Here is a 25,061-nt window from a genome sequence, read left to right as displayed (position 1 = left end):
AGCGAAGCTGCCCGTGCCCGCGCAGAGTGGAGGGGCGGCGGCCGCAGCTCGCCCCGGCTCTCGAGCGCCGGGGCGGTGCGGCCGGCGGGGGCGGAGCCGCGCCCGTGACGCGACGCTCCGGCGGCAGCGGGGCCGGCGCTGGCGGGCGGGCAGGCGGGGGCTCTCTCGGCGCGGGGAGCTTGTGTGCTGTGGCCCCGGGCGCTCCGGCGGCAGCAGCAGCGCTCCGGCTGGGGGAGGAGGTGCCAGACTTCGGCGTCGCGTGCGAGCAACGAGGGTGAGCGGAGCGGCTGCTGAGGCGGCCAGGGGAGGAGGAGGAGGAAGGGATCGGAGAGCAGCGCCGCTTGATCGGCCCGGCGGTGTTGCTGCCACCACTTCCCTGCTGGGCGCTCGCCTGCCCGTGAACTCGATCCGATCCCGGAAACTCTCGGCTCTCCTCTCAGTCGCGCCGGTGGGGTCTCGACACGGCTCTCGGCCCCGGCGAGGCGGACGGAGGAAGGCGGTGTGGGGGGCAACTTCTCGCACTTCTCCGGAGAAGGATTTGGGCCGCCCTGCTCCGGGGCCGGCAGTGGCGGCGGTCTCCGCCGCGGCGGGAGAACTTTCGCCTCCGATCGCGGGGCGGCGAGAGGGGCCCGGGTGCGCCGGCCGCGGCGGGAGCAGCGCGGGGGCGGCGGCGCCGGCCTGGCAGCCGCGGAGATGAAGCTGAGCCGGCAGTTCACGGTGTTTGGCAGTGCAGTCTTCTGCGTGGTGATCTTCTCCCTGTACCTGATGCTGGACCGCGGCCACTTCGACCACCCGAAGAGCCCCCGGCGGGAGGGCACCTTCCCCAAGGTGAGCGGGGCGGCGGCCGGGGCGCGGCGGGTGGGGGTGGAGGGGAAGGCGGCCGTGCCACCACCACCGTCCCCTGGCCGTGCCGCTGCCGGAGCGCTGAGGCGCGGCGGGGCCGAGGCGGCGGCTGCGGGGTCAGCGGGGCGGGGGCCGAGCGGGGCCGCCTGCGGGCGGCGCTGGTGCCGGCCCGGCCGGGTCTGCGATGGGAGCGGGCATAGCCGGGCGCGGGATCCGGCGGGGCTCGCCCGGCGGGATGGGACGGGAGGGACGGGCTGGGGCCGCGCTGTGGCGGCTCCGCGGGTGGCTCGCCCCGGGCGGCGGAGCAGGGTGCGGGCGTGCGCGGGCGGGACCGGGAGAGCTGAGAACTCGGGACCTCAGCTGTGTCAACAACAGGTGGGTTAAGGGACACGCTGACTTGGTGATTGCTTTCCTTTCCGCTGAGCCCTGCTTTGGAGCCATAACTGGCTGACCCGACTGCTCCTCACGGTTAAACGACGCAGTTCTTCAGTTCTTCACTTTCCTGTGCTGGCTGCGTGGCAGAGAAGTTTAAAAACTGCGTGTATTCTAATAAGGAATGTTTGCCTGTGAGAAGAAACATGAATTTCAGACAGGACGTGATTTGCTGTGCAGACCGGCAGAATGTTGCTGGCTATACACAGCTGTGTGTTCTTACAGACAAAAAACCCCAGCAAAACCCCACAATATAGAATAGAAATTTATAACCTATTTATGCTTGCACGGTTCTTACTTCTATTCTCATTGGGAACAAACCGAATGAAAGTATATTTTAGTACTGTAATGAGACTTCAAGTGAGTAAGAGAACTCTAAAAGTTTAGTTTAAAAGTAGCAATTATCTCTCTGTTAACAACACTCATTTCATTCAATGCAAAAGTAAAAATTGATGGGTTTTTAAAATGGTAAAGACAGAGCACTCACATGTAAAGAAAGAGGGCAGATCTGTTCTGCCTTTATTCCTTCAAGTTATGGTTCAGAGGTCAGCCTTTAGTTTTTGCAGGAAGGAAGAGAACAAGAGGAAGAGAAGAGGAGCAAGGCAAGGCTGGCTACAGCAGCTGTGTCTGTTCAATGTGTAACTCCAGCAGGAGAGTAATGCCACATGCTGCTCTTGTAACAACTGAATACAAGTACTGCTCTGGGGATATGGGCAGTATGTTATGTAAGGAAACCACTTAATGTATCATTATTCCACCAGATGAGTTTAATATAGGTGAAGTACGGAATAGCAAAGCTCATTCATGGGTGTTTTTATTTTAGTGTTAGATTTTGGGTTGGAACACTCGAATAAACAAGGAAGATTTATTAGATGTGTTTTATCTTCCATTGTCAGTGTCTTGCAGTTCCTGCCTGTTCCTGTCCTACAGTGTAGTCCTGGTCAGAGGTCTGACATGGTCTTAGCTCTTGTCACCACAGCTTGGTACCTTAATCTGTTTTCAGGCCTATTCCTTCTAGGTGCTGTAGTCAGCTAGAGATAAATGTTTCTCTTTTCATCCTCCCCTTCCCCTTGATCTGCTAGAACACTCTGCCAGTGTTTACTTTTTTTGTCTTTTCCATGCCTAGATTTCTTTTGAGGTTTCGGATTCCCGCTGGAGAAACTTCTACCTCTCACTGGTCCGTCCTTTGTGTGAAACAGTTACCTCTTTCTTGCTGCTTTGTCTTTTGAGGAAGTTACAGATGAAATTCAAATGTTTCACTTTGTTACAACTGTGAAACCTCTGATACCTAGCTTTCAAAGTTTTGTAACATCAGTTTTAAACAAATGCAAAAGATAAAGGATGGAATAGGAACCTCCAGAAATATATGAAAGAAACATTTTAGTACTACTACCTCAGCTGACAGAAAGTTGTTTGTGTCTGTGCAGTGTTGTCAGAGCTCAAAGTACTCTAAGTGAAACTAGCCACAGATGTAAAACCTTCAGGCTATTTTTGTTTGCAAAAAGCTATGGCAGCAGACTGTTGGCTTAAGAATGCATTCTCTTTTCTAATGACAAAGGTCAAATTTTTTTGTCTTAGAAAAAGGAATTAAGACTTATTTTTTTCTTTCCTTTTCCTTTGTTTCAGGTATTATTGGTTTGATTTGCTTCATACCTCTCTGATTTCGCAACGTGCTTTGCTGTTTCTCTGTGCAGCTCTGGTAACAACACACGTCAGCTTTCATGTCCCGGAAGCTGCACATTGATTAGTTTGTTCTTTCTGACCCACGTGGTTTACAATTAGGTCAGAGAAGTGTACTTCAGAAGGGTACTTCTGAAGCAGTCCCTTGTTTAGCTTATAAGCATTTGCTAGTAGGTATTCTGTTTGAATTCTACCAGAACAAGAGATGGGATTTTTCAGCTGGTAGTGCCTGTTGAGCTGTATTTTCCTGAAGTGTCATAGTAACTAGTACCAGTAGCAAAATAAGTTATTAGAACAGCTGCTCCATTTTCATTACCATGCTTTTTCCAAAGCAAGGTGCCTGCTCTTTGTATGGTCTCAAGGTAGCTGGCATCAGACTCAGTCTTCTTTTAGGCTCTCAGTGTTGGCCAGTGTAGTCAAGAGTGTCCTTACAGAACTTGCTTATTCATTTGAGAGTTCAGGACACCAACAAAAATGTCTTGCAGAAATAATTTTTGGGCAAGGTCTCACAGGATGGATGAATATCCATAGACAGATGGCTTTATGTTCTCTTTAACCAAATATTTACAGTAATTTCATGATTATAAGCCATACCATTTTGACTAAAATTTTGATCCCAACCCGGAAATCCCAACACTCTGGAGCGGCCAATATATGAAAAAAGTTCAGAGATTTCCAAACCTGGAAGTGCAAGATGAGCTGCCGAGCCGAGCACCTGCCAGTAAAACCTGGGATTGCGCAATTGTTACAAATTGGTTACTCTGTTGTGCGGCGGGTGGAGGTGGGCTCCGTGCTGCTGGCAGCGCGAGGGTGGGGGAGGTGGGGGGCTCCCTCCTGCCGGCCCCGCAGCCCAGAGGGGAGGCAGGGGGCTCTGTCCCCGCCTGCCGCCATGGGGCAGGGCTGGGGTGAGCAAACCTGGTGGCAGTGGCAGTGGCGGCCGGCCCTGAGCGGCCCCGCCGAGTGCCAGCGCTGAGCTGGGCCACCTGGCCCTGTCAGCAGCTCCAAGCAGGCCGAGCCCACCCGACCTTGAGCCAAGCCAGCAAACCCCACGATCCGGTGATTCTGTTACTAATTGGCAACTTTGTTGTACGAGGGTCCTTGCTGCAAATGACAGTGCAGCTTATAATCAGGTGCAGCTTATATGTGGACAAAGACCTAAAGGTTGCTAACACCCGGAGGTGTGGCTTATAATCAGGTGCGGTTTTTAATTGTGAAATTACTGTAAATGCTTTTCAGGGTAGTGCTAAGCAGAACCCATGGTCAGGCTTGGGACACAGCAGTAACTTTGTGTCTTTTTTGGTTTGTGTTGCTACAGCTGGCATCAGTAGTTTCACTGAGAGTGCTTGCCACGCCTATCTATGCTAGGGCTGCATCCAGGCAAATGTAACAGAACTTCAGCTAAAGTGATTTATAACCTTGTCATCATTGGTGGTGCATTTAAATCATAATAGCAGAAGATCTGTGTGTTGCCATAGGATGGAAGTCGCTGTTAATTTGGGGAAAAATAGGTACCTGTAAAACATGTAGATCAAGGCTTACTGATCTCTCCTCTGTAATTCCTGCAGGTGTCTTTGTGGATCCTGGCTGTTTGTCAGGTGTATATTATTCTGGTGGTGACCACATCGCAAAGCTGTGTGTATCTGAGCCTGTTTCTAGCCTTGGGATGCTCCTGTCTCAGGATACATGTCAGAATATGATGAGCCCTAGTGTCCTGTCTCAAGGCTAGGAACCATGTTACAATGTTGTGCAGAGATGAGCTCAAGGTGCATTTTTAGGTTATTATTGTACCAGTTGTCTGTACAGATCGTTGTGTAAGATTCTTCTAGATGAATATAGTGGGAAAAGGACTGAGTGTATTGCTTTTTTTGCAATAATACAATATTCTCTCAGAAATCTTGTGCGACTGTGGAGTTGAAGAAGGTTCAAAGTGGTGTTTAGGCCTAACATTGCCTGTGCAGCAAGTGTCATGTATGAGTGATGTGTGGGCTAAATTGATAACTGCTCAGTGAAAGCTATCATATACAGTCTTAGAAAACATCCATAAGCAGCTGGCCCTGTTGAACTTGTGTTATTGTACACAGATGAATACCAAATACTGATAAACCTGTATGAATATATTCTGGGTTTTGGACTCATATAGAACAGTAAAAATAGTTGGCCTAGTGGCTTGTGGGGTATTTATTTTGATTCTGGAGTCTCACCTAAGCATGCATGGCACAACTAAAAAGAAAAGTGAAGAGTTGTAATAGTATCTTGCATCAGAAATATATGCTCTTTACGTAGTCTTACGATGCAAGTTAATTTTTAATGAATTTTATGGCTAAGCAAGGCGAAACAGCATCACATTGAATCATCCTCTGTCACTACCTGACAAGTAATGCTTTGAATTTGAGCTTTTTCCTCCAAACACTTTTTCACATGGCTTGGTTTAGCTCTTATAGGACAATATCTCTGCACTGTGTGAAATATTGTTTCTGGAAATACATTTTTGAAAGTCAAGCCTGCTATGATTCTGTTAGGTAAATGGACCAGCAGAAATGAATGCTTCATTTTTATCTCTCTTCTTTTCTTCAAACTTTATGTTTCTGCTTTGCCTTTTAATACAGAAACTACCATTCTTACAATTTTCCTTTTCCTAAACAACTGTTATTTGAATAAGATCTCTTTGTCCCCTCTGTTTTCTTCCTCACCTCCCTCTTTGACCACTAGTATTTGAAGCATACTCTCATCTCATGTGTATTAACTGCTTTTATGAATTCATTGAATGCACTGCATCAAAGAGAGGTGGTCAAGCACAGTTGCTCTGTAAGTAGCTGGCTTTGGTGTTTATTTTTTTTTTTTTGTTGTTATTGTTGTCTTTGGTTCTTTAAAAAAAATTTTCCCCGTGTCCTTCTAGCAAGTCATTAAGTGTCCTGGCAGTTGGCACTTGTTGGATTCATGCTTTTAAGGCATCTACACAATGCATCAGATACTCCGGCATAAATATCACAAGCCCTGGTTGTTCCTGTAATTTCATTTTAGTCAATAATTTGACAGTAGTCCCACTTTCCAAAATAGGAATCACAGTAGGACGGAGCTGTAGTGGGAGGAAATTAGGACCAAATAGATGGCAGAAACACCAGAGTTCTCTGATCTGTGTGGTGAGCTTTGCTCCAGGCCCTGCTGAGGTAGCCCTTCCCCTATGGCAAGGCAGCTCTGCCTTGAGTCAGCCCTGAGTCTCCACTGGCTCATGCTTGGTAGGTACCATGCCCCAGAGACAGACTATGCACACCTTTTCCAGCTAAAGCTTTGCTGTATACCTTGCCATAGTGAAGTAGCAGAAACCCATTGCTCACATGGAGTATGAATACACATGTTTTGAAGCTACTACATGTTCTTAGCAGCTGGTGTGTTTTTGTGAGCTCATTTGGGAGCTCTCTGCCCTTTGTTACGTAACAAGAAACAGGACTTCTGGTTGTAGAAGTATTGGAAGCAGCATGGTCAGGTATTTTAGGAAATGTTTGTCTCTCTAAAATGTGAATAGTGACAATTAAGGTTGTGCATAATTTTGAGGTACTCATTTTTTTGACATCTGAGAACTGAAAAACTGTGGCCACAGTGACTTTTACTGGCATTCTTACGAGTTTTACATCAGAAGAGACTGAGTGTTGAGTGAAGAAATCCACAGAAGGAATCAATTTTTCTGGATTTGAAGCATGCTAATTTATTTAAAACCAAATTCCTTTTAACAACACTTATTAACTTTACAATCTAAAAACCTTTGAATGTCATGGAAATGATCTTGAGTGCAAATAATGAAAATCTAGGGTTACTTCTGCTGTGTTTCTAGTACTTTGCAAAGGAGGAGCAGCTGCCTTTGTGAACACAATTACAGGTCAGTAAAAATTCTTTGTTTTCCTAATGTTCACAGAGTGTATTTATTTTTGTTGCTTGCACATTTTGTGCGAAGTTCTAGCTAAGCAGAAGTCAAGCAGAAACTATTAGGTTCCTTCAATTACTGTCTTTAAATCTGTCTTTAAATGTGTGAAATGTTGAGAAAAATGTATTTTTCAGAATATGTAGTCTACAAAACAGTAACTCTAATTGAGTACATTCTTCTGCTATCTAGTGTCATTATCTAACTTAACTGTATAAACTAAACAGAGGGAGGTTTTCTAGTTTGTTCTTACTTGATCTTTTCTTTGTCTAAGTCCTACTCTTAATGGCAGATAAATTGTCCTTCACTATTCTACTGCTAGACATTTAAATAAAGATTCTACATAGGGTAGGGAGGAGAATTAACAAGGAGATGAACACAAAATGTATCAGTAACAGTAGTAGTGAATATTTTTCCGTTTTATTGACTTTAAACTGAATATTTCTAGATTTCTTTCTCCTTGCCTTCAGGCCATTGATGATGGTGTCAAAACTAGTCCCTAACAGTGTGACTTATATTTGTCTCTGTACATGGCATGAAACGTAAGTCTAGTGTAACAGTAAATTAAATGTTCTTGTTATTGCTGCCTCTGGTGATAAAGCAAAATGTGGATGTTTATCAACTTCTTAAAATCTGTTTGTCAGGCTGTTGCATCTTTCTCATCGTCTTTAGAGAAAAGACTTTTGTAGTTATAAAATTCAGGGGAATTCCAGTGTTTCTGTAAAGAGACCTTTTTAAGAATAGTACATTAAAGGTAGGAAATTCCTAACAAGGTTTCTTATGTTCTTTTCATTGTCACAAATACACATAAGCTCTCTGCACAGATCAGGAAATCCTTCAAACCTTGATTTGTCCTTTAACTGGTACATTGTATGTTTGTTGTTTGTTGGTTTTTTGTTGTTTGTTTTTTTTTTTTTTTTTCTGTATCTTGCTTTGCAAAGAGAATACGTGCTGAAACAGTATACTCAAATATTCAGCTTTGATATATTGGTATACTGGGTTGCATTTTTAAGTTTTACCTGCTTGTTTTCTCTGTGCAGGAGATGACCATTTAATTGCATATGTAGTTCTGTTCACTATACAGTGCTCTGATAGTGAACAGAGAATGCCTTCTGGTATTACCACCTTGATAAGCTGGCATTTCATGAGAGTTTACATCAAGATTTTGGCAAAGGTAGCATGTGATTTCTAGAGACGTACCTGGATATAGTCACTGCCAAGACTGGTGCAGAAAACTGTTATGATGACAGTCATTCAGTGCAGCCAGAAAATGAGACTTCGAGTCCAGTTTCCTCACTGCTTACTGCAGTAAGTGCATAGGCAATGAGCTTGAATTCCACATCCTTTGGAGAGCTCCATCTATTGTGGTGCTCCACTTTCTTCACCACAGTTCTTTTGGTACACCAGAGCCTCTAATGCAGGACACTGACAGCTCCTTTGTGGTCTCCTTTTTACTTATGTGGATGAGAAAGGGATTTGGTTCTGGCTTGTTTCGAACCAAGCACTTCGTGGTTGCTAGCTGAGTCTGGATGCAAATAACCAAATTCCAGTTGGTGTAACATTAGAAGTCTCTAATCTGGATTTCTCCTCTGCCTACCTGTTTCTATGAGTTCTCCTTATCTGTGACCCTGTCATACTTCCTCTTCAATTATTTGAGCTTTTTCCTGATGAAGTGATCACTAGTGGTCTGTTGAAAGCCACTGCATTTAGAGAAGGAATGTGTATGCACTCAGGAAATGAAAGTTCCAACTAGCATCTTTTCTGCCATGTACAGTGTTTAGATAGGAGAAACTGAACACTCTCTACTTCCTCAGAATGAAACTTTGGACTCTCATTGTGTTACTGAGCTTCCCTCCTTGTGTTGGGTGTCACTGTGCGCCTTTTTGGGGAGTCCTTGCTGCAAATCAGACTGGTGTTGGAAGCAAAGAGAGAAGGACAAGCAGAGGGCAGTGGGAAAGCAGACTGCTCTGGAGTATTTGGGGCATGAAAACTGCTGAAGGGTTCAGAGTGACTGAAGCATAAGGAGCTGTTTATGTAGCTCCTTATTCATGTGGTGATAGTGACAGGTTTCTCAGGGCACCTAACAGGTGTGGATGCTTTTTGTTTGAAATGGGAGGAAGGTGTATGGATTTGTATTACTTTCACATGAGAAAATTTTGTTGTGTAAGTCCCAACCCTGTGTAATCACAGGGGTGGTGAACAGGTGTGCTGCTCGTGTGATGCCATTCTCCTACCAAAGCAGCTGTTGCTTCTTTCAGTAGATTTATTGGCACTTTGCCCTTCTTGTAGAAGTGCTTCCTTTCCTGTGAAGTAACAAGAGGATTTGCCTTACTGCTTCTTAATACAATCTTTTTTTACACACTTATCAACATATAAGGACAGAGAGAAATGAAAGAAAGAAACTTACACCAAAGTTTTTACAAACTTTTTAACTGGTTGTGTAGGCCAAGTGACTCACATTAATTTTAGTTTCCTTATGTTAAAGCAAGTACGTAGATTAACAGAGCACCCTTTAGTGTTGTTCACTTGTACTACGACATACTTAGTGTATCTCCAATTTTCTGTTCAGTTGAATTTCTCAAAGTCTTGGATCAAGGCTGCTTCTTTTCTGAGAAGACTTGGTGGTGTGAAGTCAGGGATAGTTCTGTTAACATTTATGACTTGTGTACCTAGTAAAGTTTTTCTATTCGGTATCTACAAAGCCATGTAGAACCGAGCATTTCAGACAGAATTGGTCAATGTAAAATTGGTACATCTCTGCTCAGACTAAAAAAAGTTTAAAAATCTGCCTGCTCGCCCTAAAATGTGTGGAAAATTTGAAAACTTAATTACAGTAATTTCACGAGTTTAAGCGGCACCTGATTATAAGCCGCACTTCTGGGTGTTGGCAATTTTTAGTTCTTTGTCCGTATATAAGCTACACGGGATTATAAACTGCACTTTTGTTCACAGCGAGGACCCACGTGCAACAAAGTAACAAATTAGTAACAATTGTGCAATTGCTGGGTTTACTGGCAGGTGTGTAATTTGCAAAGGTTTTTCACGAATTGGGGTAGCCTTTAAAAGCAGCCTAAAAACTAAAAAAAATACAGAGAAAAATCACTCACTTTTATTAAACCTGCTGGCTCCGCTCTCACCCAGGTGAGGGAAGGGCGTGGCCCAGGGGGGCAAAGGCAGCAGGGCTGGGCGGACTGGGGACTGACCCAGGCTGTCAGAGGTGGCGGGGTCCGCAGACGGGAAAGTTTCCTAGCGAGCAGCGGAGCGCCTCCTGAGCACCACGCCGGCCAGCCCCGGTGCCGGAGTGGCCCTGATGCTGGGTGGATCCCACTGCTCGCCGACCGGGCCAGTGCCCTGCCCTGGGTGCTAGCGGCAGCGGGGGCACGGAGCCCAACTGCACTGGTGTCAGGGGCTGCGAGCCCAGCAGAGCCACTTGGAGGGGCCCTGCATGGCTGGGGAGTGCCGCTGCTGCCCTGCTGCCAGGGGCGGTTGGGCTCTGGCTCGGCTCGGGGCTGCTGTGGGCTTGCACTTCTAGATTGGCAAATTTCTGAACTTCATCCGTATGTTGGCCACTCTGGTTTATAAGCCACACTTCCGGGTTCGGACCAAAATTTTAGTCAAAATGGTGCGGCTTATAATAGTGAAATTACTGTAATTAAAAAACTACTGCTGGAGTATGGTTTTAGTAATGGAGAGGATCTCTGTGTTTTATATTTTAATTAGACCTATTTAGTGTCCCCTGTAACATGGTTCTAATCTGTTTTTCTGGTAAAACAGAGTCTGTTACTTGCAATTAATAAGAAAACAGCTTTGGAGTAACTTCAGTTTGGTACTGTTTAGCTTTGATATTTGAAGTCAGTTGCCTTCCTTTAAAAATCTTGAAATTGAATTTATTTTAATTTATTAAATTCATTATTTTGAAGAGTTGCAGTGTTTTCCATATTCCATTCATATTTTAAAATAATTTTAGTATTGAATAGGCAATATCTATTCAAAATGAAAAAGAAGCAAAGGTGAATGTGCAAAGAAAATAGACCTAGCTTTTGCATAATTGGGATCCATGTGAAATTTTCACCTTGAGAATGGATTTGTAACATGAATTATTTTCCTAGTGAATAAAGACTGGGATGCATTTCTAGTCTGAGACACTGTTGTTTTTTAAAGTTAATTCTTATGGATCTGATATTTCACAATAAAAAGCAAAAATATTTTGATGATCTCAAAAATTTGATTTTCTGCAGTTTTAACTTGGCTATTTAGGTCTTGGTTACATGTTCTTAACCATAGCTTTTTATTCTGTGTTTCACATTAAAGTTGAGTCAGCATATAGCACATTTAAAAGCTTTAGAAGAGAGGCATGATGTATCTCACAGTCTCCAAAAAGTAGAATTTTCTGTGTTAATGTCCTCTGCTACATCCCACAATGGGAGGTCTTCATAGGGTTTTCTTTCTCCAAATAACAGAAGATCTACCTCCAAAGTTCAAGTAACATGCTTTAACAGATTCTGAAAATCAGTGTCCTAGGTAGGCTGGAACCTTGCTGCTTACAAATTATTGCTGGATGTATGTAGCAACATATGAAGTTGTTGATGTTTGAAGGTCATCTGGTAACAAATTGCTATTTATAGACAGGGAACTTGGTCTACAAGGAAAAATATTTTGTCTCATAATAACCAGTAAACTGGTAGAACTTGTTGTAGATTTTTCAAGGTTTAAAGTATAATAAGTTAAATGAAAGATATGTCTTAAAGATATCAAATAGACATGACCTTCAAATTTGGAGGAAGTTTTTGTCTGTCTTCTAGAGACTGGAAGTATATGCCAGTGGAAGGATCAATCAAACACTTATTTTATGAGGTTTTTATACATGTATTTTTTTGTTCTCCACTGTGTCTGTTGTTGTCCTGGAGAGCATATAATTGGCTAGATGATATAAATCAGATCGGTGGTGTATTCTGTGACCAGGATGTTGACAGGCTATATTGCTAAGCAATGTTAAACTCTTTTTCTGTAAGAAGATGTAAAATACTTCTACAACATACATGAATGAGACTAAGAATTTTAAACAGTTATCTGATTTTATAGTTGTAGAGACAGTGTCAACAGTGGTGGGATAGGTGTGAATAGTGCTTTAGCTGCTTGCACACTAGATAATTCTAATTGTAGTCATATGCAGTGAAGCTGGGAATGATTTGTATGGATGGTAGCTGTATTGTAACTTCCTAGGAATCTAAAGATCAGAGCCTCTGTTGGGCAGCCTGTAAAGTTCCTATCAAGTATTGTTTTATATATGTTATTTTTAGATCGAATGGCATAATAGGCTATTAGGCTTTGTGTAGAGAAACCTTTCTTCCTTTCAAAATATCAGATATTGCAAGGGAAAACACTAATTTTACATAGAAATGTGTACACAATATCTTTAACATACCATTTGAAAGATTTTAGTCTTGTTGTTTCTTTTATGCCACCAGGTGGCATGGGACTGCAGTCCGTTTCTTTTTTTTTTCCTTTTGAGTACTCAGTCACCTGCATATTGATTTCTTCTTATTTTCAGTTAATCAGTTTTATAAATTTCTGGAATTTATCTTTGAAGTGTTTGGTTTCTAGGATGTTGGCCTTACAACTGAATTAGCTTAAGCTGGTTCTGTTGTCAAAATATATTTTTTCTTTTTGGAAAACAATAGCTGTATGCCTGTGTTGCATTTTAAAACCTGTTGCTGTTTTCAGGATGTATTAATCTAAGAAACAGAAACAACAAACAGTGGATTAACACTTCACATAGCCTATAAAATGCAGAGACAAACCAATAGATTTAAAGATATACTAAAACATTGTCTGAAAACTACAAAGAACTCCCATAAAGGTAAAATTATAGTAATGACAGTTTAAAATCCAAAAAACTTTGATAATTCTTGGTAAGGGTCAGTGTGTTTGTTTTTTTTTTTTTTTTAATTCCTGTAGGGTTTGCAAAGTCAAGAGAATTTGAATGTATGCATCAATTTAGAAAGAAAACTTAATCCTTTGCAGACTACAGTTGCTGAAAAGAAAAATGCAAATATTTCAAGTATATTACTGTCAAAAGGGAAAAAAGTGTCATGTACAGATGTCATTTCTAATATTATACTATACTCCTAAGAAAATAAGACAATGGTGCTGGGAAAAAGTCATTGAAATCATAAGTCACAGAGTAACTGTCTACTGAATCAATGGTATTTGTGTTGAATGTAATGGTAAAATGAGGATACCTGAAACTGCAGCAGGTTTTACTGTTATCAGAGCTGTTTGCAAAAATATATAGTCATACATTGTATATTTTGGGGTCTGAATTCAATTTTAATAATGGAAAGTGACGGGGATTTTTGTTCTCTTGTCACTTCTTGTTACATTAAAGTCATTCTAAGGAAATGAAGAAATTACTATTAACAATGAAATATTCCTAAAATCATATTAAGTAATCTGGCCTTTTTGAATCTTTAGAAGCTGGCACATTCATTCCCAATAAAAAGCGTCCCTCAAATAGTTTAGAAAGAGTGGCTAGTACATGAGAGGGTGGTAGTGTTTTCAGGTGTCTTGTTTGGCTGTGCTCCCTCCTGCATTCCAACAATACAGTGCTATTAAATTGCATTGTTGGATCTGTCTCTTCCTTCCAAGTTGCCTTGGAAGATGCATTGACTTCTTTCAGTTCACACTGGTGTTGTTCTACAGCCTTCCTCTTGTGGAACTCTCAAGAGTATTTACACAATCCTGTTGTTTGGCAATTGGAGATGACAGTCTGACTTAAAATGCCATTAACTTGATCTCTCTTTTACAGGATTTTCTTGATGATTGTAATGGTCCAGTTATACAGATTATTCCTATGATCAGGCTGTTAAGGCATCTCTTACCCTCATGAAGTTCTTTTGTTAATTTCTCTCCAATTTTCGCTGAAAAACAGAAAAGTGGTACTTTTTGGAATATTTTACGTATGGGAAAAACCTGAAATGTTTACAATATCCTCTTAACCCCATCATGATGTGACTGACTTGTGAAAAAATACTTTGTTTGATGTTCTGATGAATGAAAAGATCAGATTTTTGGAAATGAAATGTGGAAAAAAAGTTGAATTAGGTATAATTACTATTTGACACTTGAGACTTTGAAGAGTATCTTTATATGACTGTTTAAATCTTGTGCTATGAATTCAAGGTCGTAGAGAAAAAAGATATCTTTTGCTATTTTCTCTTCTACTGAAAAGAGGAAGTTCTGTTTGTTGAGTCAATTCCTTATTAGTTTGTCTTTATGTAAAATATAAAATAAAGATATATTTTAATTTTGTGTGATCACATACTGTTGTGAAATTGGGAAGTTTTTTGTTGCATTGGGGTTTTTTTAGGTTTCTCAAGAATTTTTCTGAGAAATAATTGAACTTTACTTTTTTTTTTTTTTTTGCTCTCCCCCAGGGCCAGCTTTCAATATTGCAAGAAAAAATAGACCATTTAGAACGCCTGTTGGCAGAAAATAATGAGATTATTTCAAACATACGCGATTCTGTGATCAATCTAAGTGAATCAGTAAAGGATGGACAAAAAAATCCAGAGGCTATAAACTTCAGTCAAGGATCTGTTTCTGAGCTGTTCCCTTCTGCTTCAGCTTTGCTTGCAGTTGATTCTGAAGATTGTTTGTTTGCTTTGAAAAGTGGAAGTCACAGTCCAGGTGTACAGGTAAGCAGTGTGTCTTTCTCTCTGATTCTGCTGGAGTTTTAGCTGTCACTATGTGTTTAATTCTGAAAATGTCAAGTTGCTGCTAAAAGCTTGGTACTAAGACATAATAGAATTGTAGAAGTGACTGCTGTGTTTATCAGATGTTGTGAAATTGTTGCTTTATATCTTTTTGAAAAGTTCTCTGGAAATTGAAAAATTATTATGAAGAGCCAACATTTGAGAAAACTTAAAAGGTTTTAAAAAATAAAAACAAAGATTGTGATTGTTGTCCCATCAGTTCTTTGGAAACAATTTATTTGAGAGTCTCTTTGAGTTCCCCCAGCTCATCTAAAATGGATGAAAAATAAACTGGAAATAGTGAGTAGTCTTGGTTTAAATAGATTTCAATTTTAGGGACATATTATAGATGAAGTTTGATGGGGAGGTAAATAATGTTTAAGAATTAGTAATTAAAAAAAAAAATTGGGTCGTATGTTCCCTTTTGAATGTCATTTCTGTATTTTGGCATTCCTGTGTGTCTTCAGTTTGTATAGGCACTTTGATCAGAAAGGAGGAACATATACCATATTGAACCATTTGTCTTGTACTGTGGAGGTTGAAATTTTTAAAGTCAAACACTTCAGGTTGAATTTATTTTGCTTTCTGGTGATGCTTATGAGTTCATGGACTCTTACATATTCAATTTTAACGGAGTGATTCAGGAGCACTGAGAATACTCTGTGAAGTTTGTGATCTGTACTGTTATTGTGAGTCTTGTGGGAGTACTATAAATATTCATAGTACTCTAAAGTGGAGATTAAATTTTGAAGTCCAGCATTCTCATTTTAGAATTTAAGTACAGCAATTTCACGAATACAAGCTGCAACGTTTTGACTAAAATTTTGCTCCCACACCAGAAATGCGGCTAACACTCAGGAGCGGCTAATATGTGAATAATTTTCTGACATTTCCAAGCCCAGAAGTGGAAACTGAGGCGCCGAGTCGAGCAACCGGCCAGTAAAAGCCAGCATTTTGCAATTGTTACAAATTGTTACTCTGTTGTGCCGCGGGTGGAGCTAGCTCCCTACAGGCAGCACGGGGGGCCGGGGGAGAGGCAGAAGAGCTCCCTCCTTCCCTCCTCTCCCACAGCCCGGGGTAGAGACGGGGGGCCCTGTGCTGCCATCCCCGCAGCCCATGGTGTAAGCGGGGGGCTCCTGCCCCCGCCTGCCGCGGCAGGAGCAGGCAGGCTCCGTCCCTGCCCGCCACCACTGCCGTGGGAGCGGAGGTGCTCTGTCCCTGCCTGCCACCACCGAGCAGCGCCGGGCTGGGGTGACCGAGCCCAGTGGCAGTGGCGGCCAACCCCAAGCGGCCCCGCTGAGTGGCAGCGCCGAGCTGGGCCACCTACCCCCGTTGGCAGCCCCGAGTGGGCCGAGCCTGCACAGCCTGAGCCGAGCCAGTAACCCCCACCATGCCGCGATTGTGTTACTATTTGGCAACTTTGTTGCACGCGGGTCCTCGCTGCGAACGACAGAGCGGCTTATACTCAGGTGCGGCTTATTTATGGACAAAGAACGAAATGTTTGCCAACACCCAGAGATGCGGCTTATAGTCAGTGCGTCTTGTATTCGTGAAATTACTGTATTTCTATTGCAGGAGAAAGACAGTGGACTTCAGATAAATAAATGCACATATTAGAACAATTGTAATCTCTAATGTATCATGCTTATTACCTTTAAACTCTTCAGGGATAGGTACTTCCTTAATGTCTTTTATAGAGAAAGCAGACTTTTTAAAGGCAATATCTGAACACTTCTTTGTGTGTCTGATATGCACTAAGACTTTTGTGCAGGAAAGTGAAACATCTGGACCTGTGGTTACAGGCTTTCAAGTGGGTGGATTATTAACAGATTATTTATTGTACAATCTGTTACATTACATGTTAGGTGATGTACTTTTTTATGTGCATTAAAAATAAGTTCTAGTAAATGAATTTTGAGGTAAAATATTGTCTTAAATTCTTGGCCATGTTAACCTGGTATGAATGAAAGGTAAAACATGTTTTCCAAAACTACTCTGTTTTTTACTTCACACTTGCAGAATATAAGATCGTACACCTCCTATCCCCCAATGCACCTAACTGATGGGAGGCTGTTATAGCAAAACTCCTTTTGGTTAAACATCTGTACTTTTAAGTACATTTGCATATACATAAGAAATACATGTTCCCCTACACACACTTTCTTGTGCATGGAGGGAGGGCTTTAATGTTCTCTGTGTCATTACATTGCACCCTCTGCTCAGCAGGTGCAATTTATTCACTGCCATCATTAAGTCACTTTAATATTGCTTCTGTATACAGTTAGTTTCCCATCCTGTGAGTCTGAACTGGATTTCATTGTGGAGTCTAAGACCTTGACTTTGGCAGAATTCCTTTAGCACCATGCTACGGAGCTGATCTAAATCACTGATCTAAATAGTAAAACTAAAAACAGTTTTACTGTTTAATACTTTACCAACCCTGAGGTATTCTGCATACTCAGCGAATTTATTTGAGACATTTTCAATAATTATTTTGAGCAGTTTTTGAGAGAAATGTGTTAATTGCTGCTGTTTGTAAACATTAACTTAAACCCAAAGATTTTTATGTTTACTTTTCCCATGTTTGTCTCTCAGGTGGGTGTATGAGAGACTAGAAAGTAGTAAGAGCTAATATAGGTGAGATTAGGTGTTTGCATAAAAAAAAATTTACAGAATGAAGGCAAAAGGATCTTCACTGAATAAATCATGGAAGCTGATTATAGTTTCCCATAATGGAGAAACCATTGTAAGAAGGTATTCAAATATGGACTAAAAAAACTTTGTAATGATACAGTGAGAAATATTGCTGGATTTGCTACTCAAAGACATGTGATTTCATAAAAAAGAAAAGCCAAGTTGCTAACAACATAAGACTGGGAGATTCTGAGATGGGGCAGCTGAAGGACGCTTTTTTATGGAGGAATTATAAATCAAGAAATAGTTTACTTTCTACCTACTTACAACAACACTTACTTGTATTGTTTGTAAGTAGGTAGAAAACTGTAGCAGAGCTGCAACTGAAGATAAGGCTATAATTTAAGTCCAGTAAAAGACTAAAGTGTACTTTTTTACCAAAAGATGAATGATTGAGACAGGTAATAAACCCACAAAAATGAAGATGACTGGATTAAATATGGATATGACCTGATACTTTTTCAGTTTAGTGGTTCAAGAAGTATCTGGCATTTGTTCTTGGAGAAGATGGAATTCTCTATAGCTGTCATGCTGAACTGAAAGGTCTTTTAAATAATACACTGAGGTGTCTCCTGTCTTGTCCATTTCAACTACTGAAGCATCTAACATTAGGCTTAGTAATGCTACTTTTTTTGAAAATGAGACATGAATCACTCTTTGAGAACGTGGCTTGAAGATGAGCAATACGTGCTTTTATTTCTTCTGAGCAGTAGTTTAGTATTCACTGTTAGGATGTTATGATGTTTTCATGAAATTTAAATAATTTCAGCAGTTTGAGTCCTTCAGTACAGAGAAAGAATAAGCCCATATAGAAGAAAGATAAGTCATAACCTTCCCAGTATTTTGATAAAAAAAAAAGCTTGTAGCAACATGGCTGTCTACTGAAGACAGGCAGCATCCTTTTTTAATTTCTAATTTTTTAAAAATTTCTAATTTTTCTGATTTAATTTTTAATTTCTTCCCTGTTTACTGTTTTTAAGAAGTCCTTTCTTACTATATCAGTATTTTATACTTAGATGTGAATTTAAAATATCTCCATAAAATACTTTCTTTAACCTCTTTTGCTTTTTACTGACTGACTTGGAATTTATTCTTCACTTGCAATCATGTAACTTGTTTGAGTGATGATGCAATTTGTAATTAATCCTGTGCACAATTCCTATTGAGGATGGTGTTGTATGAAAGAGAAAAAAGATTTAGCTTCTCTCTTTTAGGTGTCTTTTCATAATTGTAGGATTTCAGCCTCATCTGGCTTTAGTCAGTTACAGTGGAAGTTTTAATTTTTTTTCTTGTCTTTTTAAAAAACTGCTTCTAATTAACCTTTGAATCACAAAATGACTGAATGGTTGAGATTGCCAGGGAACTCTGGGTGTTATCTGGTCCAACAACCTGCTCAAGCAGGGCCACCCAGAGTCAGGTGTCAAGGATCATGTCCAGATGAGTTTTCAGTATCTTCAAGGATGGTGATTGCCCTGCCTGACTGGGCAACCTGTACCAGTGCTTGGCCACCCTCAGGAGGAGCCTTCAGTGTGTACCCATCACCTCTGTTCCTGACTCCACCTTCTCTGCACTCTCTGCCTTTAGTTTTCTGGGTGCTTCTTCTAGCCATTCTTGAAGACAGGAGTGACATTACTCTCCTCCAGTCTCTGGGCACTTTTCCTAATCACCATGATAATTTAAAGCATTTTAAGTGTAGCCTTGGAGTGACAACAGCCAGCACTCATGGGTGCATCCCACTAGGGCCTATGGACTTAGATGTGTCCAACTGGTTTAGGTATTCCCTGAGCTGGCCTTGTTTCAAGAAGGACATCTTCCTTAGACCATTTCTCTTCCCTCAATTTCTGAAGGCTGAACTTGAAAGTGAGGACTGAGGCAAAGAAGGTATTCAGTCAGTACCTCAGCTTTTCCCGTATCTTTATCACCAGTTCCCCTTTCTCATTCAGCAGTAGATCCTGGTCTTCCTTTAGTCACCTGTCTGTTTACAGAAGCCTTTCTTGATGGCTTTGACATTCCTGACTGTATTAAATCCCTTTTGTTTTTTAACTTTCCTAACATCTCTGAGTTCACAGACAATGTTTCTGTATTCCTCCCTATACTAGATTTGCTTGACCAGGTTTTGCTATGGGTGGGGGCTATATGTCCTGTTTGAGAAGCTGCTGGAAGTTTCCTGCATGTCCGACAGCCAGTGCCAGGTGGCTCCAAGACAGATCCACCTCTGGCCAAGATTGGGCCAATCCCATGGTAGTAACACCACTGGGGTAACAGATTTAAGATGGGAGAAAATGTTGATCCTGTATAGAAGTACAGTAATTTCATGATTACAAGCTGCACCTGATTATAAGGTGCACGTCCGGGTGTCGGCAACATTTTATTCTTTGTCCGTATATAAGTCCTACTGCATTATAAACTGCACTTTTGTTCACAGCGAGGATCTGCGTGCAACTTTCACAAAGTTGCCAATTAGTAACAGATTGCGGGATTGCTGGGTTTACTGGCTCGCCTTGGGGCTGTGCGGACTCGACTTGACGCTGCCCTACTGCCGGGGCTGGGTGGGCTATGGCTCGGCTTGCGGCTGCTGCGGGCTTGCACTTCCAGGTTGTCAAATTTCTGAACTTCATTCATATATTGGCTGCTTCCGGGTTCGGACTGAAATTTTAGTCAAAATGGTGTGGCTTATAATCATAAAATTACTGTAATTGTGGCCAGAAAAGAAGAGAGTGAGACTACATGAGAGGAACAGCTCTGCAGACACCTGGGTTGGTGAAGGAGGGGCAGGAGATGCTCCAGGTGCCAGAACTGAGATTCCCCTGCAACTCGTGGTACAGACCATGTGAAGCCCCTGTACCTCTGCAGCCTATGGAGACCCATAGGGATGCAGAGATCCACCTGCAGCCCATGGAGGACCCTGCCTGGAGCAGGGGGATGCCCAAGAAAGGCTGTGATGCCATGGGAAGCCCATGCTGGAACAGGCTCCTGGCAGGCCCTGAGGCCCTGTGGAGAGAGGGCCTGCTGGAGAAGGTTTAATGGAAGGACCTGGGACTCTGTGGGAACCCAGGCTGGAGCAGGCTGCTCCTGAAGTACTGCACCTTGTGCTGGGGCAGTTCATGCTGGAGAAATCAGTGGGGAACTCTTTCCCATGCGCGGAGTTCCACACTGCAGTGAGGGAAGGACTCCTCCCTGTGGAGGAGGTGGATGAAGAAACAACATGTCGTGAACTGACCATAACCCCTCTTCCCCATTTCCCTGCCACTGAGGAGAGGTAGAGAATTGAGAATAAAGTTCATCCTAGGAAGCAGGAAAGGCTGGGGGGGAAAGTGTTTTTTAGCTTTGTTTTACTTCTCTTTATTATACTCTGCTTTTGATTAGTAATAAATTCAACTAATTTCTGTAAGTCAAGTCTGGTATTCCCATGGTGCTAATCAGTGAGTGATCTCTCCTTGCCCTTTTCTTGACTTGTGAGTCTTTCATTATATTTTCTTTCCCCTGCCCACTTGCAGGAGGGACTGACAAGAGGGTATTGGTGAGTACCTCAGATCTAGCTCAGGTCGATCCACCATGTTACCTGTCTCTGTCTTCACCTGCTGTAGGCTTCCTTTTTGTGTCTGAGTTTTGCCCAGAGCTCCTTGTTCATGCATGTAGACCTCCTGACATTTTTGCCTGTGCTTCTGAAGTCCATGGATGTGATCTTGTATTTTGTCTCCCTCCCTTCTCTCAAGGTCCTGAACTCTATGGTGTTATGGTCACTGCAGCCAGTGCTGCCATTGAGCCTCGCAGTCCCTATGAGCCCCTCAGTGATGGCAAGTAAGAGGTCCAGCAGAGCACTTCTCCTCACTGCCTTCTTGGTCCCTTGGATTAGGAATATGCCACTACTGTGCTCCAGGAAGCTTCTGGATGACTTACTCCCATCTGTGCTGTACCTTGAGCACATAACAGGGTCTTTGAAATTCCCCATGAGGACCAAACCCTGCTAATGTCTGTGGAGACCCTCTTCTACTAATTACCCCTGATCAGCTGCAGACATCCATTACACTGTCACCCATAATGGTCTGCTTTTTAGACCTTGCCATAAGTTTTCTTTTGGTTTCTTATCCTTAGAGTCAATCAATCTAAGAAAATCAGGTGTGATTTTTAATGTGTTAATCACTTTACCATGTCCCTAAGCTCCACATCCATTTGCTTTTCTGTACACTTCTGTGGGCAGCTTCTGCCGATGCTTGACCACTGTTTCCCTGAAGAATTTTTTCCTAATCTCCATTTTAAATGTCTCATTGGTGCATCCTCCACCAGCTACACCCTCCTGTCAAGGAGCTGTAGAGATCAATAAGGCCCCCCTGAGCCTCCTTTTCTCCAGGGTGAGCACTCTTAGCTCCCTCACGTGCTCCTCATTGGACCTGTGCTCCAGAACCTTTCCCAACTCTGTTCCCTTCTTCAGACACACTCTAGAACCTCAATATCCTTCTTGCAGTGAGGGGCCAAAAACTGGATTCAGCGTTTGAGGTGCCTCATCAGTGCCCAGTACAGAGGGACAATCACTTTCCTGATTGTACTGGCCACATTGTCTCTGATACAGGCCAAGGAAGCCTTCAGAGAGGCACCCCAGCATCCTGATTTCCTAGAAAGGATTTTTGGGATTTCTGCGTGATTGGGCATTGTAAGTACTTCCTTGCTTATCTACAAATGTGGGAGGTGACCCTATTTTATTGTTTTCTTATATTACATATTTTTAAAAATCCTTCCATGCAACATCATCCCTGACCACTATTCCCTCACAGGGATGCTGTTGATTCTCTTCATTCCCTTTAGCCAGAAAAAAAAGCTGTCCTTAATAGTTCAGCCATCTTCCTGGCAAAGGTACTCTGCTGCCCTTAGTTGGATCTTATCTCTTCCAAGCAGACACAGATCTGAAAACAGGGTCAGAGAACCCCAAACACCAAATCTGAGGCCAATTATTGATGTATACTAACAGTGTCCTCCTCTCACACTCTGACCCCCCCACACTGGTGGATAGAAGAGGACACCAACTGTGACCTTGATTACTTACAGAATTCTGCAGTTAGTTCTGATGCAGTCTGCGCTGCCTCTGGCAGTATCACTGATACGCACATGGAAGTACAACAAGGGATAGTAGCCATTGAATTGGATAAGCTTCAACAGTTCCTTCTCCAGTATCCAGGATTCAGGTCTTTGCAAGGCAGCAAACATCTCTAGATGATGGGTCAGGTCATAGAAGCAGTTTCTTCAGACAACTGTTGGTAAGGATTCAAAGACCTATTTCCAAAACTGCACTTTCTGTGTCTTGAGCTCATAGTCATACCAACTTGATTTGAAATAGCTGTAAAGTTGTAGATGTCAGGGAAAAAATTATGAAAGTTATGACTGTAGAAATTAGTATGTTGAAGAGTGCAGAAAGTTGCTGGTTCAGACTCCATCCATAAGAAAAACTCATAGGAATGTGTGAAATTCCATGAATTACAGTAATTTCATGATTATAAGCTGCACCATTTAGACTAAAATTTTGGTCCGAACCTGGAAGTGCGGCTTATAATCAGGTGCGGCTTAGATATGGACAAAGAACGAAAAGTTGCTGTTTTAGTTTGGAGGACAGGTGTCTGCTGAGAAAGGCAGGAGTTTCTCTTTGAAATGGAGAGTGTAAATCCCCTCCCTTCAAATTATTATGATTTTGAAATCAAGGGGCTTTCAGGCATAGATATGGGAATTAGGAATAACAGTTCTTTTCTAGGGAAATTAAAATAGAAATACAGTACTACAAAGAAACAAACTCCAAACCCCGACAAAGTGAGTACAACCTGACACCCCATCAGGCAGGGTGGTGGTAGCAGTCCCATTAAATGGTGGTTGCAGTCATCTTGCAGTGACAGATGTGATTCAGTTGAAGCAGTGCTCCTGCAGAAGGTGCAGTATCCCTCCGGAGGTCCAGTGGTGATGTGGAGAAATCTGGTTTTCCTCTGGAGTTCAGTGGAGAAAGAGACTCCCTTAGTGTCCCAAAACCTCTGTTTTTATCTTAGTAAGAAATGTTGGGCTCTTCCCTCTGGCTGGAGCAACTTCCAACAGGATGAAGTAATTTTATCAGTCCCACAGTGGGACTCAATGGGCCATTATCAGAAAATGACTCACTGGAGGAAGGATGGGTTGTGAAAAGATAAAGAAGAATGCCCTGCCTGATTTCAATGGATGGTCAATTAGCAGAATATCTCTTGTGGAGATAAGGATCACTGTACCCACCCTCAACAGATGGTGATAGAATAGATAGATACCTTTTATCACACTCTGTATTGTAACCCAAGACAGTTGCCGACACTTGGACCTGCGGCTTATAATCAGGTGCGGCTTATATATGGACAAAGAATGAAAAGTTGCCGACACCTGGAAGTGGGGCTTATAATCAGGTGTGCTTTATAATTGTGAAATTACTGTACTACTTTTTAATCAAGTAGTATTTTCATGGTTGAAATGTCCAGAGTTTATCAGTATGAAGGCCATTCATCGTTAACTGTCAAATTTACAAAATATGCGCTTAAATTTTCTTCAAACTATTGTATTGTAGAGAAAAATATGCAGTTCTTTTAACTCAGATTTTAGAAAAAAAACGCTTAGAAAATTCGTAATCACAAAGTGTTATCTGTATTCTCTATTATATAATATGCATTATTTCTTTATAATATGTATTGTTTCTTCATTATATAATATATACATTAGCCTAATGATGTACTTAGAATATATTCTCTTAGGCTAACCAATTTCAGCATAAACCCTTCCTTGGCCCTTCAAGCTGACAGTACAGAATGAACAAATCTTCAGGTATTGCACCTGTGTTTTCTACTGTTCAATATTGTCCAAAGGCTGAAGCAAACCTGGGGGAGCAGTGATGGGACGAGATCATCTTATACAGGTCACAGATGCCTGGTGTACATGGAATCTCTCACAGGTTGTAGATATCTAGAACACGTTGCAGGCTCAGCTGAGGTGCTGCTAGATGTAGGATTACTGTGTGGTATTCCCTTCCCACATTTCTTAGTTTCCTTTATATCTTAAGCTAAAGGCCTGTGGTGGATTGGCCTTTTCTGGCTGTCAGATTCCATCCCATCCAAGGCCAACGCACTGCTCTTCCTTTAAGTACCAAAATCTAGCTCTTGAGGATTAAGAGATAGGGAGTGGTGATGGCCAAATTTGGACTGAGCATTGTCAGAGAGAAATAACTGTGGGATTTCTTTTGATGTTCTTATGAAGTAAAAGGACAAGCAGTGGAAATTTACCTTGTATGTGTGTGTAAAAATTTCCATTTTCTCAGGATTTTTATGTCACTTTGATTTAGCATGGGAAATGTTGGGATCTTCTTGTAGATGTAAGGGAAGATTATGAAGAATGTGCAATGATTATATGTATTTATTGACTGTTCTTAAGTAAGTGTTTCACAGAGGTGAGGGTGGAATGTTCCAGGTGCAGATGTCCAGGTGTTGGCAGTGAGGGTCTCCAGTATCCGTGAGGACAGGCCAGTCCTGCCCTGTGCCAGACACAGCTCCAAACCCACCCCAGGGTACAGCCTCCATCAACAAAACATGTCAGCACCTTTGGCAGAATCAATTTTAAAAGAGGGTAAAATGCTACCTGTCAGTGTGATATGATGAAACATGCGGAGGAAACATCCTGTGAACACCATGGTTCTTGATGAAGGAAGCAGAGAAGACATTTCTAGTCACTGGAGCAGGTTGGGTAAACAAAGA

The 25,061-nt window shown here is 42.1% G+C and overlaps 1 protein-coding gene across 2 annotated transcripts in view; it reads left to right on the top strand.

Annotated features, from left to right (window-relative positions):
- Positions 1-353: 353 nt before the first annotated feature.
- MAN2A1 (mannosidase alpha class 2A member 1) overlaps positions 354-25,061 on the top strand; it is a 125,044-nt gene continuing 100,336 nt past the window's right edge. The window contains exons 1-2 of one of the 2 annotated variants that reach the window (XM_033086584.2): positions 354-828; positions 14,308-14,568. In XM_033086584.2, the coding sequence (XP_032942475.1) occupies positions 694-828; positions 14,308-14,568 (396 nt within the window). In that variant the 5' untranslated portion in view covers positions 354-693. The remainder of the gene's footprint in view (positions 829-14,307; positions 14,569-25,061) is intronic. The other variant, XM_033086583.2, reaches the window with a different exon arrangement.

Source organism: Catharus ustulatus (assembly GCF_009819885.2).
Source record: "Catharus ustulatus isolate bCatUst1 chromosome Z unlocalized genomic scaffold, bCatUst1.pri.v2 scaffold_29_arrow_ctg1, whole genome shotgun sequence".
NCBI classification, from domain to species: Eukaryota; Metazoa; Chordata; class Aves; order Passeriformes; family Turdidae; genus Catharus; species Catharus ustulatus.
The sequence above is the reverse complement of the archived record's forward strand: the minus strand, read 5'-3'. Positions and strand labels throughout refer to the sequence as shown.